Source organism: Phaethon aethereus, assembly GCF_964289735.1.
Source record: "Phaethon aethereus genome assembly, chromosome: 4".
NCBI classification, from domain to species: domain Eukaryota; kingdom Metazoa; phylum Chordata; class Aves; order Phaethontiformes; family Phaethontidae; genus Phaethon; species Phaethon aethereus.
This window is the reverse complement of record NC_138578.1, coordinates 65,942,744-65,969,935: the sequence shown is the minus strand read 5'-3', so window position 1 is coordinate 65,969,935 and position 27,192 is coordinate 65,942,744. Positions and strand designations below refer to the sequence as shown.

The 27,192-nt window shown below is 39.8% G+C and overlaps 1 protein-coding gene across 3 annotated transcripts in view; it reads right to left on the bottom strand.

Moving 5' to 3' along the window:
• KCNIP4 (potassium voltage-gated channel interacting protein 4) overlaps window positions 1–17,979 on the bottom strand; it is a gene marked incomplete at its 5' end in the record, with an annotated part of 489,155 nt that extends 471,176 nt beyond the window's left edge. For all 3 annotated transcript variants that reach the window (XM_081999001.1, XM_081999000.1, XM_081999005.1), the window contains one exon: window positions 17,919–17,979. In XM_081999001.1, the coding sequence (XP_081855127.1) occupies window positions 17,919–17,979 (61 nt within the window). The remainder of the gene's footprint in view (window positions 1–17,918) is intronic.
• Between the last annotated feature and the right edge of the window lie 9,213 nt (window positions 17,980–27,192).

Genomic DNA, 27,192 nt, shown 5'->3' with positions numbered 1-27,192 from the left:
TCGGGCCACAAGTATCCCTAGAAATTTAATTACAATTAATGTACTATAACAGCACTTAAAAAAAATGTTGTCCATTTCAGTCACAGCATTACAGAATGGTTAGGATGGGAGAGACCTCCAGCGGTCATCTGGTCCAACTCCACCCTGTTCAAGCAGGGCCACCTACAGCAGGTTGCCCAGGACCATGTCAAGGTGGCTTTTGAATCTCCAAGGATGGAGCTTGCACAACCTCCCTGGGCATCCTGTGCCAGTTCTCGATCACCCTCACACTAAAAATGTGTTTCCTGATGTTGAGAACCTCCTGTGTTTCAGTTTGTGCGTGTTGCCTCTGGTCCTGTCACTGGGCACCACTGAAAAGAGTCTGGGTCCATCCTCTAAGCACTCTCAGGTATTGATCTACATTTATGAGATCCACCCTCATGCCTTCTCATCTCCAGATCACACAGTCCCAGCTCTCCCAGCCTTTTCTCATAGGAGAGATGCTCCAGTCCATTCATCATCTTCGTGGAACTTCACTGGACTCTCTCCAGTATGCCCATGTCTCCTTTGTACTGGGGAGCCCAGAACTGGACACAGTACTCCACAGTCTACTCTACAGTGCTGAGTAGAAACTTGCCATCACTTTCAAGCGTCAAGAAATTACCATTAATAATTTCAATTTTTAGCTTCCATCATGGAAGAGCTTTCCACATATACAATTCTGGGAAAAACAAACCTGTGTGGTTTTCCTTAAGTTAACTGAATATGGAAGACAAGGAATTAAGTCTTCATGTATTCAAGGTTTTAATACATTTTCAATAGTAGGCTGAGATAGCACTTACATGAGCTAAGAATAAATCCGGTAGCTGCGTCATCTCTGAAATAACTGGATTTAGAAGAAATTTAACAATGTTTAAAAGACATATAATCACTTTGAACATAAATTTGATTCTTTAACATAAAGGAATCTTATGCCTTCCTAAAGACATTGCAAGGTGTAGTTTTTGAGCTTGAAGAAAATATGACAAAGACAAAATTAAGTTAATTTGGCTTTGTGGCCATTTCTATAGCAAACAGTGGTAATATTAGACTGTATAGTCATGGTGTGCAAGGAAAACCCTACACAGTTGCTATGATCAAACTCTAAGTGTACTTAAAAACATTCTTAAAATGTTCAGTGAGCTGTGCTTTGGCACACTATTTTAAAAGTTCCAATTCTAGTGCCATAAAAAACTAATGTAATATATAAAATTAGCCAACCTTCACATAGATTTATACTCTTTGCAGTGCTCTTGACTTAATTTTCTCTCTGGGTTTTTACTGACTTTGTATATTCTCTCTGGATAAGTAATTGCGTCCTGAAACATAGAAATTACAAAAATTTACCAGGGTGTGTCTGCATCATGCTGCAGAACGCAGTCTGCAATACAGCAGATCTAAGATGGTGTGTTTACTAAGTCCAGCACTGAAATTCTAGTACACATGTATTCTACTTTAAAAACCTGTGGTGTTTATTTTTGGGACAGCTATACATTCTCCTATTCAAGAAGTTATTTAGCTGATGGGAGTTCTGCACTATGTTCTGCACATGTGCTGTCCTGCAGCCTCAACTAAATGAGCAGCCTGAATACACACAATGAAAATTAATTGCAAATTGTCAATCAGGCAAGTGATAGCAGCTATAAAATAGTGAGGAACAGCTTCTGCTCAATGACGTCGGTGCTTGGTGATGGTGATTAGACGTTAGGAAAATCTCTGACAGAGAATTTGGCTCTAACAAGACACAATTTTGGTGATATTAATATAGTAAACCTTAAAATACATAGGCCTAATCTTTAACAAACATCCCTAAAATATTAGGACAGTCCCTAAGCATGTCTCCATAAATTCCCTGAGCTAGGAAGGATCAGATTTGAATTCTGCAAAAGAGATAAAACTGTAATACAACAAACACACATTTTCTGGGCCCCTGGAGAATGGAAAAATCTCACACAGTGCTCTCTGACATGTGGACATATCAGCACTTCCATTCAGATCAGGAATGTGCCTTCAGAAGAAGTCACCTAATAGTCCCCGGTTTCCATGTTTTGGTTCACATCATGGAATGCACTTAGAATGCACAAATTGGATTCTTTTAGATGAAACTAAGTAGGAAGATGTGCTCCAGAAGTTCATTTAATGCACTCCAACTATTAACAGACATGTAGTCAATTGAACTAGACTAGAGCTAGTCTGAAGTAAAACTTTCTAAAAATTCTTAGTCATTATTACTCAATAACCCCATTTCACACTGCAAGTCTGAGCTACTATTTCCCAAATTTAGGCATTGCACAAATGCCTAGACTGAGAAAGTTATGATCTTCCTACTAAGACTTCTCAATTTCATTTCTCTATCACTTAGGAATTATTCTTCAAGACTTCAGAAAGTGTCCAGTAATTTTATTTTAAGACAGCGAGAATTCTGATTAAAAAGCATTGTGAACCTCTGATCCAAGGACAGTGTGGTTCTCCTCCTCACAGTACTATCAAAGGTACATGATTACTGGCTTAATAGCTTAATAAAAGACTAATGATTAGACTAATTAAAAGTTTTACAGCAACAGGCACAACAAACAGAATTCAATGCACAATTTATTTTCAGCTAAGGTCAAGTGTCTGACAAAGTTGTTCTGATGGAAAAAGGCAATGCTAGGCTGACATACTTGTAGAACATTTAAAATAAAATTCAAAGGGAGAATAAAGGCTGTGAAGGCAAAGACACACACAATGTATAAAATACATTAGTTGTGAGGAACGTTAACAAAGTAATTGTCAATCAAAACACTGTGAAGTTGCCAAAGTATACAGAAAAGAAGATGCTACTATATATACCTAAAAAAATCAAGTGTAACCTTTTCCCAGCAAGGCCAACACAAGGAATGTTGAATGTATAAAGTCAGAGTGCCAGCTCTGTGCCTCTGGAGGACTGCCTGATAAAAGCCTCTGCCTGGGCTCATTAAAATAGCTTTATCACATCTCACAACTGAATTCAAACACTCAGTTTAATTTATTAACATCCATAGATGAGCTACCACAGAACTCTTCGGGAACTACAAGCCTGAAGAATCATATCCCTAAACTATCAAACTATAACAATGAATTTGGAAAAAATAAATCCTCTATGGTCATTTGTATGCAAGTGCCATTCTAATGGTGGTTTTAATCAGACACTGGACAAAAGTTAAATACTTTTGGAGTACAAAAACCAAAATTTAAAACTAGAAAGGCTTAAGCTGGTACAAAAGTTAAAATACAGAGTTATAGAATCACTAGGTTGGAAAGGACCTTCAAGATCATCAAGTCCAACCGTCAACCCAACACCACCAAGCCCACTAAACCATGTCCTGAAGTGCAACATCTACATGCCTTTTGAACAATTACAGTGATGATGAGTCCATCACTTCCCTCAGAAGCCTGTTCCAATGTTTGACCACTCTCTCAATGAAGAAATTTTTCCTATTATCCAATCTAAACCTCCCCTGGTGCAACTTGAGGCCATTTCCTCTTGTCCTATCACTAGTTAGTTGGGAGAAGAGGCTAACACCCACCTCACTACAATCTCCTTTCAGGTAATTTTAGAAAGCAGTAAGGTCTCCCCTCAGCCTCCTCTTCTCCAGACTAAACAACCCCAGTTCCCTCAGCCGCTCCCCATAAGACTTGTGCTCCAGACCCCTCACCAGCTTCATTGCCCTTCTCTGGACACGCTCCAGCAACTCAATGTCCTTCTTGTAGTGAGGGGCCCAAAACGGAACACAGTATTCAAGGTGCAGCCTCACCAGTGCCGAGTACAGGGGCACAATCACTTCCCTACTCCTGCTGGCCACACTATTCCTGATACAGGCCAGGACGCTGTTGGCCTTCTTGGCCACCTGGGCACACTGATGGCTCATATTCAGCCGGCTGTCAACCAGCACCCCCAAGTCCCTTTCCGCCGGGCAGCTCTCCAGCCACTCCTCCCCAAGCCTGTAGCGTTGCATGGGGTTGTTGTGACCCAAGTGCAGGACGCGTCACTTGGCCTTATTGAACCTTATACAATTGACCTCTGCCTATCGCTCCAGCCTGTCCAGATCCTTCTGTAGACTCTTTCCTTGCCTCAAGTAGATCAACACTCCCACCCAACTCGGTGTCATCTGCAAACTTACTGAGGGAACACTTGATCCCCTCATCTAGATCATCAATGACGATATTAAACAAGACCGGCCCCAAAACTGACCCCTGGGGAACACTGGGCCACCAACTGGATTGAACGCCATTCACCACAACTCTCTGGGCGCAGCTGTCCAGCCAGTTTTCACACAGCAAAGAGTACACTTGCCTAAGTCACAAGCCGCCAGTTTCTCCAGGAGAATGCTGTGGGAGATGCTGTCAAAGGCTTTACTAAAGTCCAGGTAGACAACATCCACAGCCTTTCCCTCATCCACTAGGCGGGTCACCTGGTCATAGAAGGAGATCGGGTTGGTCAAGCAGGATCTGCCTTTCATGAACCTGTGCTGGCTGGGCCTGATCCCGTGGTTGTCCTGCACATGCCCTGTGAGCACTCTCAAGATGAACCTCTCCATAATTTTCCCCAGTACCAAGGTCAGGCTGACAGGCCTGTAGTTTCCCAGATCCTCCTTCCGGCCTTTCTTGTAGATGGGCATCACATTGGCAATCCTCCAGTTGGAAAGAACATCTTTCTTGATTAAAGCCTCCTAGATACATCAGCCTTGAAAAATGAGAGAGGAATGAGCACACCCTATTTCATCATTATAATAACATTTGGTAAAGACACTCATATAAAGCGGAGGCACATCTTTTCAAGTGAAAAAGATAACTGATTTTATTATTTATTATTTTTATCAGCGGATAAAAATAATCTGAATAAGAAGTGTTTGTTTGAAACTTCAAAAGCTTCACTATTGCCTGTGACATTGACTTTTCATGTTAAAAAATTGTTTAAAGTAACTGTCTTCAGTTTTTATTTATGGAAGAGAGAACCAAGATGTTCATGCTACATATCAAATGTTCAAGAGCTAAAATATCCTTAGAAAAGATAGAGTTCATAAAGAGGTCACTGACAAAATTTCCTTTCTGATGATCCAAATCCAATAGCTGGAAAGCTATGCAAGTTGAAGATGTATTTATCTATATTTTTTATTTGGAATACCTGTTCAGATCATACAAGAGACAAGTTCCAGAGGCCTGTGAGGATCCCTGCAGTCTTTCATCAAGCTTCACATCAAAATGAGTTCAAGTCGATGGTTGTTACACAATGTTGTGAGACAATGACTCCTACCTCATCCCAAACTCTTGAGTGCTTCTTCATACAAAGGTAAAAGATTTCCTGTACTGCAAGGATGTAACTTACTCTACAGTGATTGCTCCTCAGACCCAACAGGTACTGGGAGCTGCTGATCTCATCTCTGTGGAAGCAATAACTCCTACAGAGCCCTTGTAGGATGGGAAGAATTACCATCAACAGGGGCAAGCTGGAATCTCTCCTTTGTGTGGGACAGAAACTCCTGGAACTAAATAGAAATCTGTACGCTACTTTTACTTCTCCAATTTCAAGCACTGCAGTCAGTAAGATTCCAATAAGTTTGGAAGTTAGAAGATAAAAAGCAACACTCAAAGACTAGTTATCATTTGTAAGGTAGAAGACATCAAGTAGAGTTCCAGAGAAATATTCTATCTTGTAGAAACAGAATGGAGAAAAATTAATCGGGTAACACCTGTGTATCTGGGAACTCTGACACTGTTGAACATGTTAAATCATAGACTGAAGACATGTAGAAGGCTGCTGCAAAAGGGGCAGCAGTTCATACCTGAAAGTATAAACAAGACAAAAATCTGTAAGAGATACCAAATAACATTTTTGTCCTATTCTGTACTGTAAAATCTTGGACATGTATTTCATCCATTTTGTGTACCAGGCTTTAAATGTAAGAAGATTTACTTCAGAACTAGGAAAAATCTCATACCAGGAAAGATAAATTCTGGAGTAGATTACCTAGTGATATTATGAAGCACCCAGTACTGGTAGATTTTAAGTACATTAGACAAAAAGCTGTCTGAACTATCATATAAATACTTGATCCTGCCTTGGGCCATCAGGATAAATAATAAGACTTCTCAACTTCTCTTCCAAACTATTTCTCTGGGATTCCATTTTTTTTATTTGCTTTTATCTGAAAAGTACAAATAAAATCCAATGTAATAGAAATTTTGAGCTGGATTTTGCATCAGCCATCTGCCCCAAGTAGGCTGTATGGATTACATACAGATGTATGTAATCAGCCTGGTTAGTCACTGTCTGCCTAACATTCAGAGACAAACATAAACCTATAAACCTGACTGAGTTGATGCCTATTTATTTCATCTTCAGCCAGAAAATCTACAACTTTGTCAGTGGTGCTGGGTTTTTTACTTAAAATACAGGTTTCTCAAATTATGATATTACACAAAATTTCAGCATTCCTTGAAGAAAGCAAATAATTAACTGACTCGTAAAAAGAAAAAGTTGCAATTTTGGTGGTTTGCATTGGAAATACTCTCCAGTATTCTGAGCAGGGAAAGCGACTGTCTTTTTATACCTCTCTTTGTTTCTCATATTCTTTCACATTGTATTAGCATTACAAGATTACGTTAGCATTACAAGGTGTATTGTCAATGTAGTTGAGTATCCTCTAAAGCCACAGCCTATATTTTTGGTTTATGAAATTACAGACTATGCAGGAAAAGAGAAAAGCTTAATTCCTTCTCTGCTTTGTAAAGAGGTTTCAGAATCTGAAGGACTAAAGTGAACTGTTCAAACATTTATGACCATGTATATTTCTTAAGTGTAACAGGATTATTCTCAGTTGTAAACACTACACTGTATTGCAACTGTTGTAAGATCAGGGCTTCTAATCATAATGAAACAGGCATTGATGGATCAAGAGCTATATTAATTGCTTCAGTGCAAGATGCATTTAATCAATACACACTCTTCTTGGAACACAAACCATCGTTATAGTGTTACTGCAACAAGGAACCAGTATCAGTTTATCAATTAACTGCATGTTTACTATTGAATACACATTTCTTCTAACACGACACCTAAAAATGGGCAATATACCGTCTACACAATCAGCATTGTAAGTTGCCACTTAGCAAATAGCAGTTTGATAATGCCTTCAACTTTTTCTTGTCTGTTTTCAGTGTGGAATTAGTCTCTTAACTGACAGCATTTCTGTATGTATTCTTTGTGAGCCAGCATACGTGAAAACAACCTATTAATGTTTTGGGCTCTTGAAAGGAAAAACACACACACAAAAAAACCTACTTTCTTCTGAATTATTTAATTGAAAATGTCCTAGCAGATTGTCAGTCTAGTAGTAATTTAAAGTGTTGTTGATTAAAGCGACTGTTAATAAAACACTGCTTAATAAGATGTTAGAAATTTACTGACACCTTTCAGATAGCTTTACATGCCATTCTGAACATGTCAAAATGTTCTCACTTTTGCATTTCTCATATAGGCAGTCGGTTTTGAACCCTGGTAAAGTCAAACATACAGTTGAATTATGAGCAAAGTTGTTTTTTTTTTTAATACTACATTGGGTTTTAGCTGGACACTCTTCATTTCCTCAGGAAGGAAAAAATGTTACTGATTCTCAAGAAGTCTGGGATGACTCAAAGACTTTAAAAAGAAGAAGTGACCTTTATAAATCTATATTGAAATATAGATTTTTTTTTATTCTATTTTAGTATCAGAAAAGTAGCTGAATGCAAACCAAAAGTGCATCTGAAGCAAAGATTTTTATGAGTCTAAATAATGTCTAAATGCTGGACAACCCTGCAAGCTAAGTAATTAAGTAAGGTATTCAATATGAATCTGTATAATTTTAAGTCGTCCTAGCTCATATGCTTAATAAAGATTTAAAGTACTAGGGGGAAACTTGACAGCAGGTGTGCCATATAAAGAGCTATGTCACTGTATAGCCTCAGTCACATCTGTTCCCTCTTCACCTTAATCTCAACGTACTATTTTTCCTCCAGGCTATTGGAATTCAGTTTTATAAAACATGCATTAGGGGCCCACCAGTTCCACTGGAGGTATCACATACTCTCTTCTCCTTTAAATGACAATCAGCTAACCTAGAAAGAAGTGCATAACCTCAAAACAACGTCTTTCTGAGGTAAAAGATTACACAACAAAAGTGAGAAAGTGCTTATTTAGCTGAGGGGTTCTTGTGTGCCTTCCAAGTGGCAAGGCGAGGCAGAAGCAGGGAGCCATTGCTCAAAAGAGTTGGAGGTTTCAATCTCCTCCTGCAAAGAGGATCTTCATTACCACGTAATGGAAGGCACAAAGGGCAAAACCTATCACTTATTTACCAGACCTATCCTGCTATGTGACCTCCTCCTTCACCTCTTTCTCAGGTAGGGAAAAAAATACATAGCCCTAGGGAGACAGACTGAAAGCAATGGCTTTGAAACAAACAATGAAGTGGGTTGATAGGTCCCAGCCGCAGAGGTAGTTCTCTCGTTTTCCCAATTCTGGACAGTAGACTAGGAAGATGACTGAACAATGTAGCATATTCCAAAAAGCAAAATGGGAAAACCCCACTTCATCACCAACACAAAGACTGAAGAATGACAAAGTGTATAAAGTAGAAACAGTAGCATGAAATTCTCTGTATCTTAACCATATTGCACACTCTCACAACTTGCATGTATATCTACTTTGTTTTATTATATTTTTTTCTTAGGCAACTTAGGTTTAGACTGCAGAAATCACGGCAGCGCCTAAGAGTCAGAGAGTGTATGTATTTAATTACAGCATCTTTTTAAAAATAACAGTGAACTTTATTGTGTATTTGTTTCAGTTACCAGCAGGTGGATGCTGCCAGCACACAATACTCCAGAGAAACAGTCTAGATTTATCTTTCTCTATAGACAGCATTACAACATATGATACTTTTTATAATGTTGCATCTTACAACACAACAAAATAACCTCAAACATCCATAAATCAACATGGAAAAGGATACATAGACTAGAAAGAGTGAATCATTAGATATGCAGGGTACCATTCACTTACTAAGCAGTGGAATACAAGTCAATAGTCAGAATGATTAAGGATGACTGGCTATCAACTGGTTAAAAACCAGCTACATTGTCAAAACTCAAGACCGATGGTGATCTGAACACCTATTATACCGTTACCAGCACGCAATGAAGCAAATCATGATTCTATGGCTGGATCTGCTTGATATATATCTTTTATATTGCGTCAAAAGAGTATTCTTTAAGGATTTTTCTCCTACTTATTTTAAGATAAACAGGATTCATTTCTCTACGGCTAAAGGTAATAGAACAGCATAACCCAGAGTCCGCTTGCTCAGATACCACTGAAAGCCACACAAACAAGAAGGCATTTCTTGATCTTTTTCCTTTCTTTTGACTGCTCAGGCAGGGACTGCAGTCCCACAGACTACTTTTCATTCTCCCAATGCCCACCCGCACTGGGAAACCATTTGCACAGCACAGCGTGTCCCTCCCAGCCCTGGTGCTAACTGTGTGTGCACACAGGGGCTTCCCCTGGCCCATCTCAGTGCCCCGACGGGGCTGGGGGGGCACCTGCTGCTGCAGAACACCCAGGAGTGGTTGGCACAATACACTTTGGCACACTCTAAGACAAACTGTCCCCCAAAAAGGTCAATCCTTTCTAGGGTGTTCTTTGAGACTATGAGCAGTGACATTCATGCAAAAAAGCATCATAGTAGTACTGGTTCAGGTATTTTGAAAATGTGATCATAGATTGTTAATTCATGGTACCTAGCATGTACACATACATCTCTACATACTATAATATTCCAAATCTCCGTGTTCATTTGCAATAATGCTTATATCTGACAGATGTTATATAGAATGGGACTTTCAGAAGATCATTGTTTCAAATTGTATCAGGTAAGTATCTTAAAATAAAAAAAAAAATCAAACTGTATTTTTCCTCCATTCCAACTTACTGCATGCATTTAAGTCATTCTCCATTTAGGACAGTTCTTTTCATCTTATTATGTTTATCTTTTGTTTGGCACAATGTTGTCTTTCGGTATGTTTTTATTATAACATACACTGTAGTAGCATTAAAAATTCTAAGTCAAATAACTATATTTAATTTTAAATGTGAGGATCACATAAATTTTGTAAATTTTTCCACGGGTTCGTTAACACTGATTAAACCACACTCTATTGATAAATGCTTGTGATGTAGAATACAATGAAACTTTTTTGTTTAGACAGCGTTACCTTAAATTAAAACACAAAGCAAAAAATGATAGTGGTAATACAAGCAAAGAATAGAACATATGCAGTAAATCTTAAGTAATGAAAAACTGTTTTGGAGCACAACTAACAAAATAAATACTTTTTTAAAAAAATCAATATTATTCCTTTCTACACACAAACCGGGATATTTGTCAATAATGCATACTCTAAGTCTGAAGTGACTCAATATTTTCATCCGAATCATATTGTTTCTCCTCTATTTAATAAAACTGTCCAAGGATTTAGAAATCAATTGGTACAGATTAGCAGAAACATTTGTGTGAGAGTGTATAGAAAGCAGTATTTCTTACCAAAAAAACATGTTAGGCATTTGACCCAAGAAGTCCTCAACTAACAAAGTACCAGCATGACTAGCCTCAGCATTTCCCACTGCAGTCCTTACACACGGCAGGGAAAAACAGCCAGAAGACAGTACGTTACTGCAGCGCCTGGACAGCGAGTGTACCTTTGGCAAGACTAGCCAAGTGACACAAATGAGGGAAGCCTCACAGTTATCATACCATGCAGATATTAAGAGGTTGGAGAGGGGGTGCCTAGAAGTGTTGTTCATTTTACTGTAAAGCATGTAGATGTATTCCACAAAAGATTTTGGTTATTTGACTTTATTTCAAGATATACCAGAGCTATACAACTTTTAATCACTGCTAGGTATTTTCAGCACAGCACTTTCCTTCCTTTACACGGAATCATGTAAATTTGATCTGCATTTCAGTTCCAGTTTTAGTGTTCTCCAGATTTTCACAAATATTAGGGCCAAAATCCTTATTCATTGCAATTATTCCCATAGGTATCAAAGGGTTTATAGCAATAGTCACAATACTCACATGACTTACTGTGATGAAATACTGTTCTGGTTGTTACCACCTTGGGCAAGGATTTAAAAAATTCTACACGGTGAAGAATCAGACCCATCATCATGTTTTATGGCTACTGCTTACCTTTCTAATATATTCTAAATGTTTCTTCTGGATTATTAACAAAAGTAAACTTTGATTCAAAACAATAAAAAGATTTGTTATAGTAAAGCCTAATGACTATAGTGATATTCATAAAAATTCTCTCTGTTGGAAAGTTAACTGAAAATTGTGAGAACAAGACAGTGTATCAGTAAAACTGGTCTTTTTTCCTATCATTAAAATAGCAAGCCCTTACTAACCGACTGCATGAAATAGAGCAACCACCTTGCACCCTATGTTTTAGGACATTCAAAGCCTTTAAGTTTGTATAACCATTTCTATGCTCTCACCACTTAGTCATTTTTTGGCATACTGATATAATGTGCTGTACAGTGCTAGACATTTCACTGTGCTCAGGGAAGCTTCTGGGTTTACACTTTATTTGGTGAAAATATCTGGCATACAAATAAGGATATTTTCTCCTATAATAAATTCCAAATATTTAAATGTCAATTGTTGTTTTTAACAGGGCAAAATGTTTATAGTTAGAAATTCCCTATTATCATGCCTTCCACTTGTAGTTCGTTTCTCCAGTGGACACATAAGCTTCTACAACTTTCATACCACTGTTTGTGTCGCTGCAGCATAAATTATAAACATATAACAGGGGATCACAACTATAAACTGTACCTCTAAATAAATTTGCTTTATAGGTGAAAAAGAATATAAAAAAGCAACAGTATATTTATTTTCAGACCTCTGACAGAAAGCTCCTTTTAATACCATATTAAGTCTCTGCTAGGCTGCCAGAAATAAAACACAGTATGTGTTCAGATCTACAGCTTTTATTCTGTTTGGGTTTATTCTTAAAGGTGAATGGATTCAATATACTTTCAACCCAATCACATATTTTAAAGTGCTGCCAATTTATAGTTGTCTGCACACCTCCCAAATTCATAGCAGCAAGTCTAGAGCCCAACCTCCTCTGCTGCTGCATGCATGAAGGCGATAACACAGAAATTATCTCTCCTGTAGAGTGTGAGAATGGAAAATGAAGAGGAAAAAAAACAAACCATGATCTGTATGATCCCAAGATTCTTGTCATGTAATGACAAGATAATAATTAAGAACATCACAAAATAATTGGATTCCATTCTTTCCATAGTTCTATAGACTCCAAAGAATATACACTTCATATATTTTTGCTTCTCTTCCACATTCCACCTGGTGTACTCAGTGGGAAATCTGGGACAAAGCTGTCTACCCATCAAAGTAATAGCAAGCAAAGATCTTGTCAGAGAAAACAGGATACTGAAAAGACAACTATTATCAAAAAACTAATACCTATGTCAACCTTTTGTCCATCTACTTTTGACACAACCACACATTACAGTTCAGGCCAAACATTATGGAGACAAACTAGCCCATTAACCTCGCTGTTAACTATCTCCAGCTGTGCTGCCACGCTGTGCTCCAAAGAAAGAAGGTTTTTATATCTGCACTCCTTATGCCTCAGAATAGGCCCAGGCCTATTAATTAATGTGTGTGCTAATAAATGAGAGAATCCTGCTTGGTTCAGATCATATTGACTATAACTACTGAAAAACCCATTTGGCCCCTGGCCCAGTCCACAATCTTGTGCCAATGTTTTCTTTCATCTCAAATAGGAGTAATGGCCTCTGCTAATAGGAGACAATAAATGGCCAGCATTCGTTTGGCAAGCAAGATTTCAAATACAGTCTATTTCAGCACTTGAAAGAGAGGACAAGCAGAATTGTGAGGGAAGGATAGTAGGACAGCCTAGCAAGAACACACATATCTATGAAATAGTGAAGCAATCAGGCGTTGTTGTATTTTTAGATACTTTCTTTTTCAAGTGCCAAAGATTGTGAATAAATCACAATGGCAAACTGAGTGGCTGAGATGGGATAGATTACAACTGAGTGCTGTGTGGATCAAATATTCAGCTCCAACTCAAAGCATGAGTCCTAAGTGCTTACCTGATACACTTTAAAAGCTTTCCATGACAGATGCTAGCTACTTCTCTCAAGGCTACACTAACTGCTAGATACTGTACCCCCCTCTATATACTTCATAATGTCTAAAGAAGTGGAAAGAGTCAGTTCTCTAAGCCAAATATATCTGAAACTTGCCCAGATGTGCAGTTATTTATGTATCAACTCTCTGAGCATAGGTAGTAACCTTGAAACACAGAATAATGAAAAAGAAAGCTGTATATTTGTGCAAATTTATATTAATATTTATACAAAATTGATATTGATGACAAGCCAGGGTATTTTCCGCATTCATATAAAATACGACTCCCTGTGCTAGAATTTTGCACGTAATTACTGCCTCATATGCTCACTGAATACAGGAATTGGAGATGGAGGCAGAGACCAAATTTTACACAGGGGCTTACACCACAGCCAGATCTCTCAAAATGTCAGTTATTTCCTCCATCCTGCAGGAGCAGGATGAGTATTTTACACTTAAAATATCTGCATCTGTTTGCGTATGCATTATAAAGGTACCTCCTTTATTAGATCATGAGTGCGTTTAATTTACTCATTCCCTTGTGTATTTGCAACTTTCACAGAAACATGGCATTTGGGAGCAGTATTTCTAGCTGACTGTGGCTCCTCAACTAGAGCATATCTCTATTACAGAAGGCTCAGGGCAGAGACCAAGGACCCACTGGGATACAGGTGTGCAAGATAAAATGGACAGAAGGTCTCTCATATCTAAGAAGACATGAAGGGTGTTTAGGGACAACAGATCATTAGTAGAAAAAGTGACACTGACTCTTGACTGACAGCATGTCCTATGGATGGAACTCCTAGACAAACCAAAGCTTTCACGCTGATATGAGTATTGGTGGAAATCACTTGGAGAGTCACTGCCTGCTTTTCATCATGTCAGATGAATCCCAGCTGGAATATAAAGGAATTGGTCCAATACACACCACCAATACATAATAGGATCCCAGTATCCTGCAACAGAACACACTTTTGCTTAGTATCATTTATATCTCAAGGTGTGTAAAAAGCTGCTTCCTCATTTCCCTCCTCCCACCTCTTCTTTTTTTCCTGAAATTGTTTTCCAGTGCATTTTTTCCTCACTTTCATTTTTCTTAGCATCCCTTTTCCTAAATTCCTATTTTCAGCTTTTCTTGTCTTTTCTGCTTCCTTTGTCTTCTAAGAATGCCCCAAGCAACAAGAGCAAGCCATTCATTAGAAGCAAAAGTGAACACTATTGCACAAAGATCTCTCAGAGGTATGGCAGGAAATAACAAACTCTAAGTAAACTTAAAGTTGGATAAACACTTCTTAATAGTACTACTTGGTCCATCTTCTGCACATGATGTAGAAATGACAGCCTCTTTCCTGACATGAAGAATTTGCAACTAGTCAGAGAAAAAAAACTTGTCATAAATGACTCCATGGCTTTTCTAAGTACTTCTATTGTTTGAATAAGGAAGAGTATACCAGTCAGCACAATCCCCATTCTGAATTCATGATACCCTAAAGCAAAGCAACCAGTTGCTGTGATATTGTCTTATTCATGTTAGTATTCCCAACATCTTAAGTTTGTCCTAGATATTGAACCCACAGGACACCTTGTGGTTAAACTTATTCTTACCCACACAAACTTTTTCTCATAACCTCCCTCTGCTCTTATCATTTTGCCAAGACCCTTCATGCCTTTACCCAGTAGCAGATGAGTTTTGGCTATCACTAGCACAAATACAACTTCCTCACAGATAAGACTTTGATAAAGACTGTTTCATGGGGCAGAAGGATGAAACAGTTCACCCTTACAGTGGCTCAATAGTTAAGAGTGGAAACATTCTGTTACTTCAACAATTCTCAGTGGTACTCCAGCTGACATTAACTTGAATATAAAAGATGCCCTGCAAGTTGCAATAGGGTAAATGTAAGGGGAAGAGCAGCTGAAGAGAGTAATTACTTGTTGAAAGGTACAAAATGTTTCCTTTGTCATTAATAATTTTCATAATTTAAGCTGCTTGTATGTTACTTGGGCTTTATGTCACTTGGAAAACAAATGGAGGAACAGTTGCACTTCTGTGGGTTTCGTTTTCTGACTGTCATGTACTACCATCAAATTCCTGTTACAAATCTACTGCAGGCATTACCATTTAAAAATAACTAACATTTTAAGCATTGTTTCTATTTGAAGAGAAATAATGAGACAAAAATCCACCAAATGCTTCCTCATTAAGTAACCAACAGACAGGTACATTCAGAAACACTGATGGCACTGAAAATTAATTGAAAGTTTAGGAGCCTGGAGGGAGACAGCTAGAGAAGAGTAGAGTGGAAAAGGAAGTTTAGATGAAAAAGGGCCAAAATTTTGGGACGATGAACATACATGTGCTCTCTCATATAAGGAGGAAGCCCAGAGCAGTGAAGCTAGACGCTTGTTAGCTTCACATCACATCAAGGTAGTGACAAGCTGAGTGATGATCTAACATATGTCATTCTCCAAAAGAAAGGTGGTATTTTCTTTTCGCTCTGTCATTTTAATCTTCCCATGTTCTGTTTCTAGCATAAGAACCTTTTTCTGAAATGTTTTTCTTACAGTAACTCATGTTTCAGTTAGATTTTGCTTTTTATTCTAAAACAGTGCAGAAGTGTATCTTGCTACCTCTCACCATTACAAGCTTAAAATGAATTAAAGCTGTCATTAATTTCTAAAAGCTACAAGGCGTGCATGAGGAGAACCAAAATGGAAAACACATCTAATATACACGTCAACTGAAAACACTTTCTGTAAAAACATCGTCTTGATATTTCACATTATTTGTATGACATGGATTCAGATCATATTTCCACAGTTTTCATATAGACATTTTCCTGTTACTGCTAACTATACCTATAAGATAGAACATTAAGCTGCAAACTCTCTTCATGCTTCAACACCTATAGTAATGATCCATAAACCAAATTATTCCTCAATAGCAGCTGTGCAAATCCAGTGCGTCTAAACTATGACCTTAGTTTTGTTTAGCCCGAACAGTCCTGCATGGTGGTTGCACAGGTGTAGCTAAGAGCCTGTTCGGTGTTTGTCACTGATGATGTATGTGTTATGGAAAAACAATCTGACTTTCAAATCTGTAACAGACCAGAGCTGTAAGGCTGACAGTGGTATGTAGAGGGAAAACTCTTAATTATAACTTGGGGCAGACGGGGCGTTGGATCTGAAAAGCATCACAACATCACTTTGGTAGCTGAGTCCCTTGTTGGATAACCATAATGACTAAGTATGCATTTTTTTTCTGAAGCTTTAAAGAAATGCAAAGATGGATTAACAATTGAGCTGATAGCCTAAAACTAATTGCATAGTCAATTACAAAGGTTCCCTATCCCCAAAGCAAATGATCTAGTATCCTGTCTGAAGGGCTACAAGCCCTAACACACGAGAAAAGCCGGGACATTAAGGAAAGAGAAAAACCAAGTACAATCAATGCAGCAGAGGACACGTGTCTATGAGCCTCTTCCAGCAAGCAAAAGACTATTCTGAAGCATCAGAAATCAAGCAAAGGGTGGGACTCCACTGTGCCTTTCAAGCAGCTTGATGGTAAGTCTGCTATTCTGCACTGGCATCACACAGTTTATGAGAAATCTAGCAACACAGCAGGAATCATGAAAGAGTTTTCCATCTTTTCTTAGCAAGTTTCCCCTGGTTTTGATGGCCTATTTTGCAAAGCTTTTCATTAACTGTCCAACCATCCTCTGCTTAACCACCTACCTTGAACTGGGCACCTTCCTCAGCAACATCATGTTACACACATTGCACTCAAGCAGCTTCATTTCTAAATAATTCTGTTTCCTGCCCATGCTGGGAGAAAACTCTAACACTCTAGGCGTCACAGTCACTGTGGAAGACAGCAAAGCATGCTTTTCTCCTTCCTAAAATGCAAGTTATTTTGTAACATTTCACAGGTGAATGTGCAACTGTAATTTGCAATACAGAGGAGGAGAAGAGAAGAGAAGAGAAGAGAAGAGAAGAGAAGAGAAGAGAAGAGAAGAGAAGAGAAGAGAAGAGAAGAGAAGAGAAGAGAAGAGAAGAGAAGAGAAGAGAAGAGAAGAGAAGAGAAGAGAAGAGAAGAGAAGAGAAGAGAAGAGAAGAGAAGAGAAGAGAAGAGAAGAGAAGAGAAGAGAAGAGAAGAGAAGAGAAGAGAAGAGACAAGACAGCCTTTGGCTTACCAGAAGAAGCTGGTCTCCATCAAATAGTTGTTACTTAGGTATCAGGAAGGTACAAAGGAGACCAAAGCAGGCAAGTGTAAGTGGGACTGATAAAAATTACCTCCAGGGAGTTAGTAACTAGAGAGAATATGCATGGTTTGCCCGGGAGGGTCATACCCAGCTCCAGGTCATTTCAGCGAAGGCAAAAGTACTAGTTAGGTCACAGCAGGCATCTTACGGCGGGCTTCACAAAGCCTTGAACGTTTCTTAGTCCGAGATCCCAGGCATTAAGCGTTTGCTTACTGTCCCCATAGACAAACACATTTTCCCGAGACAGCACAGATGCGTTTACCCCATGCAAGCAGGCAGCTCCCCCCTTCCAGCCCAACGCCAAGTTGCAAGACTTGCTGCTTAAAGATGGGGGGGGAGACCCCAAAATAATTAAGAACAAAAACCTCGCGCCCCCACGCTGCTCGTGTCCTACCGCCTGTGGAGCTGGCCTCCTCCAGCTGCGCCGAGATGCTCTCCACCCTCCGCACATTCATGCTGGGAGGCGGGAGGCGCCCGGCGCCGCGGCGAGACGGGACGCGGCGGGGGAGCGCGGCCAGCACCGCCGCGCAGGGGCCGCAGGATCCGGAGCGGGGCCGCGGCGGAGCGGAGCGGGGCCGGGCGCGGCGGAGCGGAGAGGAGCGGAGCGGAGCGGGGCCCCGGCGGCGGCACCTCCCCCGCCACCCGCGGCGGCGCGGGGCGGGCCGCGGCGCGGAGCTCTGGGGCGCCCGCCGGCAGGCGCGCCGCCTCGGCCCCTTTCCCGCCGGGCGAGTTGCGCGGGGGGCTCGGCTCCGGCTCCCTTCCCTGCCCGGCCGCTCCCCCGGGGCTGCCTGCCTCCGCCGGGCTGAGCCAGCACCCGCACCCCCGGCCGTCGGTGGCGAAAGCCTCGAGCGAGCGGCCGGGCCGGGCCGTGCTCCCCGCTCTGCCCCGCGGCTGCACACAGGTGGCTCCCGCATCGCCCGCGAGGCAGCAGGCTGCCCGGGGCACAGCGGGTCGCGCAGCCCTTGCACGGGGGGCTCCCGTCTCAGCTGCGCCCCGCGAGTACCTCTGTCAGGTTAGCACAGAGTGGGAGCTGGGAGCGCTCCCAAAGCCCAAGGATGCTCTTTGAAATTGCCTGCCAGCACTGCCGGCACCAGCACCAACACGGCCATCAGCTCAGATCTGAAAGAGTGAGCCGTAGTGTATAAAACCCGTCCTTTTTTTTTTTTTCTTTTTCCTTTTTTTTTCACAAAACACTATATTTCATCAAATTATGGCAAACTGTACTGCAGCATATGAAATTCGAAGAAGCCACGTATGGAGTGCAGAAATAATACCAAGTAGAAATTATTTAGTCAGACACTTTGAACAGCTCTGGAAGAAATTCTTATAGTTCCACTGAAACCAATGACGTTCTGCCCTGTGATATCAGGACTGATTTGACCATTGCGCTTAAAGAAAAAGGGAAAGGACATTGTAAGACACCTTCATAACTCTAACTTATAAAGGCCTGCCATGACACACCATTAGAAAATGCTTCCATTGTAGCAGTTCTCCCTGTTTGGTTTTATACAGATAACTTTTTAGTCTTCTTTACTATTTCTTTTATTCTTACATGAATAATGATTTGCCTCTGAGGCAAATCTATCCTTCTCTTTTTGTACATTCCCCCCAAAATATAGCATTTTTTCCAAGGTGCATAAAGGTTATAGGCCTAGCTACCTAAAATATTAAATATTTTTGCTGTCTAATTTTGTATTATTTCTTGAACCAGATATTGTAAAGATTCTTACCAGCTGAAAGATAAAGGAGTAAGTCCTACACCACACTGCCAAGAAATGCTTTGGAAAAAGACTTCTATTCTCTTCTATGCCATGGGACAAACTTATGTCTGTTTTCACTCCAAAATGATGGAATGCTTGAAGACTTGAATGGGCAGAGGTACTACAATGTAACGTAACACTGGCCAAGAACAAGTCAATGTTGAGTAGCTGCTGCCAAGTGTTCTTTTTTTGATAAAAATGCATTCACTGCTGGTGGTTTAGGAATGACTGTGAAGAGACAGGATTCAGAGTACTGTATTTGCTATATGGCCTCAAAAGATTTCCCTTCTATAAGGTGAATCCTCAGGTAGCCAGGATATTGCTCCTCCTCACCAGAGAAATTCAAAGTAGTCAGAAGAGAGATCAGGATTTGCTTTCATTATCAGGATTTGCACTTACTTATTATCAAGAAGTTAACGATACAGATAACTGTAATTAATCACAAATTTGTGCAAGTCATTGTTGTTGTATATATGTAGTTTTGGGAGTGAGGCAATTCTGATTTATGGCTGTCACTTCCCTTTGCTTGCTTTGCTCTACCCCAACATTGTATCATTGTAACATTGTAACTCCGTGAGTTATGAAAACACTCTAAATATATGTGAGCAGCTGGTCATAACGGAGTGAACTAAGGCAGGAATGGTAGTAATACATCAAAAATACCTTTGCAGTTGCCATTTAAGTGAGACATTCATCTTGTGTCTTAGAAAGAATTACAGGTATGCAGTGCAGCACAGAACATAAGCTCCAGAAGCGTCTACCAAGTTTGTACAGATAAGGTAGCGTGTGTCACCTCCAGGATCAATTGTGCCTGACGCAAAGAAAAAAGAAAGTGACCCAAATAAACTGAACTGTCTCCATAAATCTGCATGTTTCTCTCAATCTCGTCTTCTTTATTTTTCTGCTTTCTCTCTTTGTTTCCATGCACCTGCTCTTTGTTTCCTGTTCTTCTTGATGGGCCTTGCTTGAAATAATTTGATCAATTCCCTTTGCATACTCTTTCCATTTTGTCCCCTCAGGATCTAATACTTGACTTGCAAGAAGACATGGCCTTTCCCAAACTTCCTTTTGAACTTTTCCATTCCCTGGATGTTTAGAGCTATTTGTTTTCTTTTACCTTGTAGATACCTATTTTCCTTTTTCACCACTACTGCCAGTGAGATCTAAATGTTAGCATATTATTTACTATTTACTTACAAATTAGGGGTTAAGTACATAAAATGAAAGCCTATTTAAAAATAATTGGGAAAATCTTCAGTTATGTGGTGGATTGACCCTGGCTGGATGCCAGGTGCCCACTAAAGCTGCTCTGTCACTGTCCTCCTCAGCTGGACAGAGGAGAGAAAATATAACAAAAGGCTCATGGCTCAAGATAAGGACAGGGAGATCACTCAGCAACTACCATCATGAGCAAAACAGATTCAACTTGAGGAAAATTAACTTAATTTATGACCAATCAAATCAGAATAGGATAATGAGAAATAAAAACTAAATCTTAAAGCACTTTCCCTCCACCCCTCCCTCCTTGTCGGGCTCAACTTGACTCCTGAATTCTCTCCCTGCTCCCCCTGAGTGGCGCAGTGGGACGGGGAACGGGGGTTGTGGTCAGTTCATCACACCTTGTCTCTGCCGCTCCTTCCTCCTCAGGAGGAGGACTCCTCACGCTCCTCCCCTGCTCCAACGTGAGGTCCTTCCCATGGGAGACGGTCCTCCAAGAACTTTTCCAACATGAGTCCTTCCCATGGGGTGCAGTTCTTCACAACCTGCTCCAGCCTGGGTCCCCACACGGGTGCCATCCTTCAGGAACAGGCTGCTCCAGCCTGGGTCCCCCACGGGGTCACAAGTCCTGCCAGGAACCTGCTACAGCACGGGCTGCCCACGGGGTCACAGCCTCCTTGGGGCATCCCCCTGCTCCAGCATGGGGTCCTCCCAGGGCTGCAGGTGGAGATCTGCTCCACTGTGGAGCTCCATGGCCTCAGGGGCACAGCTGGCCTCCCCGTGGGCTTCCCCAGGGGCTGCTGGGGAACCTCTGCTCCGGCGCCTGGAGCACCTCCTGTCCCTCTTTCTGCACTGGCCTTGGTGTCTGCAAAGCTGTTTCTCTCACATATTCATGTTACGCCAGAAGTGTTACCACTGTCACTGATGGACTCGGCCTTGGCCAGCAGTGGGTCTGTCTTGGAGCCGGCTGGCACTGGCTCTGTTGGACATAGGGGAAGCTTCCAGCAGCTTCTCACAGAAGCCACCTCCGTAATCACCCCCACTACCAAAACCTTGCCACACAAACACAAGTTACTGCAGATGTACCTAACCTTCTGACTTCGTAAGAACTACAGCAATAATAGAACTGTGCAAATTTTCAACCATTGAGCATCTGGTTTAATTTTATTGTCTCTAGATTATGACAATTATTGGCAGTAATTGACAAACATAAAGATTTAATATGTGTAATTTTTATGCTCTATGTAAAACAAAATATATGTCAGAATGTGAGTTTTTTCCAAATTTGCTTTAAAGGGCAAATTCTTTATTGTTTACCAAACCTGATTCAGTTTCCTCCAATTAGTATGTCAAGCCCACGTATCTGCTCTATATAACTTCCAATAAAAATTGACATCGACTGTGATTTCATCCCTTCTATATAATTACATTTCAACATATAATTGTATTTCTGTGAATATAAAGTTTCATTCTAGTTTCTACTTTTAAAAATGTATAACTCCTTCCTTTCTTCCTCATTTATTTCAAGTATTTATTTTGGAGCTAAATGCTAATAACACCTTGAGCATATATTTAAAAGGTACATGTATGGCTGAAGATTTATTCCAGTCACTTGTGATGAAATTTTAATTTTTTCTTCTTGAAATACTTGATGTAGTTTCTATCTGATTTCTTTAATGAGAATCTGAATCAGCATATTTCTGTTAGCCTCAAATGCAAACTAATTGGAAAGATTTAACATAGTTATGATTCAGTGTGTCCAAATCAAGCTTAGATTTCCATTGCTGTTGAAAATACATAATCTATAAAATTAAGTGTTAAATTGTGAAGCTAGACTAATGATCAAGGAGGCATTTTTCATCCAAAAGAGAAAATCAAATCATATTTGGCGAATAAAAATTATTCTTCAAGTTTTCTAGCATTAGCACCTTCCTATCAGGGATGACCTGATTTTCTCCTACCTATTTGTGTGGATGAGAAAAGGCTCAAGCTCAGAAAGTGTATAGCAATACACTGAGATTCAGTTCTTTCAGTCTCTTCTGCTCCCCCAGTGGTCTTGGGACATCTGCAAAGGTCTAACACAGTAGTTCAGCTACCCAAATTGTATTTGCACTAAGGAACTGAATAATTTATAATTAAGCAGAATAGGACAAATATAAGCCCAAATGATTCAGCGTGCCCATGTTACTTCCTAGGGCTCCAGAGAAGCCATTTATTTTTGCAGTGCTTCCTCTGCTGGAGAATGGATCTCCAGGTGGGAGCTTGCTTGATTCCCAGAAATTTGTCATTAAGCTTATACTGAATGCCACTTACAACATTTTTAACAAGGGAAAAAAACCCAGCTAAATCAGTCTGTTACTTACTTCTAGGACAGATATTCTTCCTCCTCCAAAAAGTAATAAAACTATGTTTTGCTATTTTTCATTCAGGCATGGGAAAGATGCTGTTCTTCATGCTACAATACATTTCTAAGACTATTTTTGTTCTCAGTAGTGTATTTTATTTAGTTTTAAGTCATACTGTGTAAGAATGTATCCTACAAAAACATTTTATATGTACTCTAAATCACAAAACACTAACAGTAATTTGGTACAGTCGTACTCAAATATTTAGTGTCTGTGATAAAAGTACTTGGTCTAAATGAGAAATATCCTACACCTTTGAGACTCCTCTGGCACCCTGTTGTAGGGTGTGCATTGGGTGTCAGTGACAAGGTGTTGTTAGTGGGGGGGCTGCAGTGTGGCCTCCGTGAGGAGAGGCTGGGGTTGCCCTGTGCTAGACTGTTGGTTCCAGATAGCTCTGTCATGGACCCACCGCTGGGCACAGCTGAGCCCATCAGTCAACTTGGTGGCATCTCAGGGAAAACATATTTAAGGAAGGGCACAAAATTCTGAGGAGGGGGAAATGAGAGAGGGAACACCAAGGTGAGAGGAGAGGGAGGAGCTCCGTGGCAGAGCATGTACACTTCCAAAGGGACTGAGGACCCATGCTGGAGGACGTACATGACAAAAGGACTATGGCCCTGCCAGAACAGAGGAAACAGGTAAAAGTGAAGGAGCAGCCCTAGAAAAAAGTGAGAAACAAGAAGCAATAGAGAGAAATCACTGCACACTGACCCCAACCTCCTGCACTGCCCATCATCTCACTGAGTGTAACCTACAGTGTGAACACGGAGGGGGAAAAAGTGTCTGGAGTGAATTTGAGCCTGGAAAAGGGAGAGGCAATGTGCTTTCCTTAAGTGTTTAAATCTTTTTCTTCTTTATTTCCCAATACCCAAGTCAGTAATTAAATATTTATGTTGATTGTCAATAAACTAAGTTAAACTCTCCAAGTCTATTTTGCCTGTGACAGTAATTGGTGAGTGATTTCCCTGTCTTTATTTTGACTCCCAAGTTTTAACCCTCCTGTTCTTCCCATTTTCTCCCCTGTGCCACTGAGGGTGGGGGCTAAACAAGCAGGTGTGTGGGCGCTTGGCTACAAGCTGGGGCTGACCCACCACAAGGTGGATATAGAAGAATTCAAAATATAAGATGAGATTGTAGGTGTAGGAAAGATATCACAGCCTATTAACAAGCTACATGTCCCTGAAACAGTGGGGCTTCAATATTCAAGTTTTCCTGTTAGCACACAAAGTTTTAGAGAGTATTGTGCTTTCAGAAAGAGTAATCTTGAATATTCTGATTTTTGTGCCTATTAAACCTTAACCAGGACATTCCTTCAAAAGAACATTGTGCACTGTGTATCCTTATCCTTGCACAGAAATAAATAGTGAGAAACAATGAAGGCCAGCCCTGGAACTTGGCAAAAATTGGCTGTTAGTATTGTTTTACCTTGTTAAAAAAAAGGTGAGAGGAAAGGGTGAAAGCATATTTTCCTTGAAACTCAATTTGTTTTTTAAATTAACATTTTGTAATAACTTCTCTAGGGGTGAGAAGCAATATGACTTGCCATAAATGAGTAAAAAATTCTGAATTTATTTGTGGCAACCAACAAGAGACGAGAAAACAATTATTTAATAACTTTGCAATTTTAAACGTTGTCTCCAGATGTAAAACAGCCAAGATATGGATTGACTTTTCTGTTGGGGCTTTTAAAGCAAAACTCAGGGAAGCAAGGTCCACGCAGTGTCAGTGTGAAATAAGTACTCAGTTCTTTCAGATCCTAAAATCCAGCAAATTTTTTTTCTGCTGTTGTATCTGTGTCTGTTGGCTTCACTTCAGTATGCTGCAGGTGACTGGAGTGCCTTGGTTGTTGAGTGGCAGTATTTAGGCATATGAGTTTTGATTTGTGAGACTCTTCTGTTTTTATATCTTGTTTTAACTGTGATTCATCGTTTATAATAGCCACACTGCAGATATTTTAGAAGAAAGTCATTACAAACTAATGCAAGTTTATATTTAAAAAAAACACATGTAATATTCAACACAACTTTGATTTGCTGCTTAGAGACTTCCTTGGCATAATCTGTATCACTTAATCTAAATTGCTGTTGAATTGTTTGTTGCCATTCTTAGACTGTCACTGAAGTTATTTCATTAGTAAACCTGCATCAGTATATGGTTTCATATTTACATAAACTTTATGTAAAATAACAGCACTGTAGTTTTTAAGCACCTCATTCTTAGACTGGCAGATCACAAAACATTTTAAAAAGAAAAGCATACTGGGAGCAAATTCACCTGCTGCTGAAATGTAGCCAACTTCAGAGGACACGCAGCTGAAAAATAGTCCATTAGGCAGGTGTAGGTTGAAGAAAAATATTGCTAATTATTACACTGCAGCTAACCTAATGTCTTAGGGGGAAAAACCTATAGGGTTTTTTTATATAAAATAGACCATAGGCTTTAAGATCTGATGTGAAATACCTGCTCGTAGCGATCTGCACTATGCTCAGAAGAGACAGAAAAAAAGAAAAACATAAACAAAATCAGCAACTACAACCCCTGAGCTGCCCAGACTGAGACAGATTATGTCAGCATGATTTCTCAACACTTTTTCTGGTGGTTTTACATTCAGCTGTATGTTGGCTTCCAATTGCTTTTCGTCCTCCATTCTCATGAGGTAATTCTGCACTCTGCTCCAGTAAACCCTTCTCCCACTCTACTTCTCCGTCTGCCTTCCCTCCATTTCCTTTTCCCTTTCCTATTTACCTCAGACATCATTTCTCATGAAAAACTGAGTAACAGCAGAAACGATAATGGCTTTTATGTTCAGCTAGTGGAGATCAGAGAGGAGTTGGCTCTGTACAGCCAATGACAAAATGTAACTGAATGCAGTGCTTCATATATTCCATTTTTAAATCCACATCCACAGTTTCCAGATGATAAGGTTTAAGAACAAAAGTCTAGGGAGCCCTAGCTAACTCAAAAGCCAGCTCATAGAATATCAAACAATCATTAACAATATAAAGTTAACAAATAGCAGAATGCTTTAAAGCATTTTGGTTCCTATGATATTTCCCCTGAGGAATAAGATTACTAGATATATGGCACTAATGATTCATTTATGGAAATATGGAAAGATGGTAATCTTATCTTTTGTTAGTGCATCTAAATACAGAGACATGAGGCCAAATTCTCTTTTCGATGGCAATCCTTTTTTTTGAATGAGCCCAATCTATAGAGAGCGACTAAAAGAGCTTGTTTGTCCTCATATAAAAAAGTCCAAGAGGGGATATGATTGCTATATAAATACATCAGACAGGCAAAAAACCATGAGAGAGAAAAAAAACCTATTTCAGCTAAAGGTCAATGCTAACACCAGAACAAATGGTATAATCTATAATCTATAAATTTTGGTTGTAAATTAAACAAAAGTTGCTAAGTATTAAAGAATTCAAGTACTGGAATGCCCTTTCAAAATGAATGGGAGGAAAGGCAAAATAAATGTTTTAAGGCAGTGCTTGATAAGTCTGTGAATTATGTGATGTGATGTCTATGATAACAGAGAGCTCTATGATCATAAATCATATATATATTTTCCTTTCCTTAACAAGGAAAGCCCTTGAACATAATAGCAAATTCATAATACAGCATGGGTCATAGGAAAAAGGCTACTATGCTCACTGCAGAGATTACATAACATAGCATATATAATAACAAGATAAACACTATAATAAACACTAATCCCTTTATATAATATCCTGAAAACCTACAGGACATCATAACAGTCTTTGACGGTTGCTACAAGAAAGACAGTAATCAATTGTTCCCTGTGGCCAACAGCAGAGTGTCACAGGAGAAAGGGACTTAGGTTGGAGCAAAGTAGTAATTAAAATTCAGGGGAAAATTTTAAACTTCTAAGGTAGTCAAATACTAAAAGTTTTATAAAAAGGTTTGTGGAATCTCCATTGTTAAAGAGTTTGTTTTGGCTGCTATATAGATGACCTGCTGAAGATAGTCTAGAGCTTTTGATCCTGTCACAGCACAGCATTGCTACAAATCTCTCCATACATATCCTTATGGTTGTATGATTAAAAGAATAGTACTGATTTAAGCGAGAAGGGAATTTGGTCAGCAATGGCCCTATTTTCTCAGCTCCCCATCCCCATTTCTCCTACAGAACTAGTGCTCCTAAATTGTTCAGGTTTTATTCTGTGAAACAGAGGTATATTTCCTGATTATTTTTTAAGATGCTTTGTTTCTTAATTTGCATTCCTAAGTATTCTGTTGTCATGGAAATCTCTTCTCT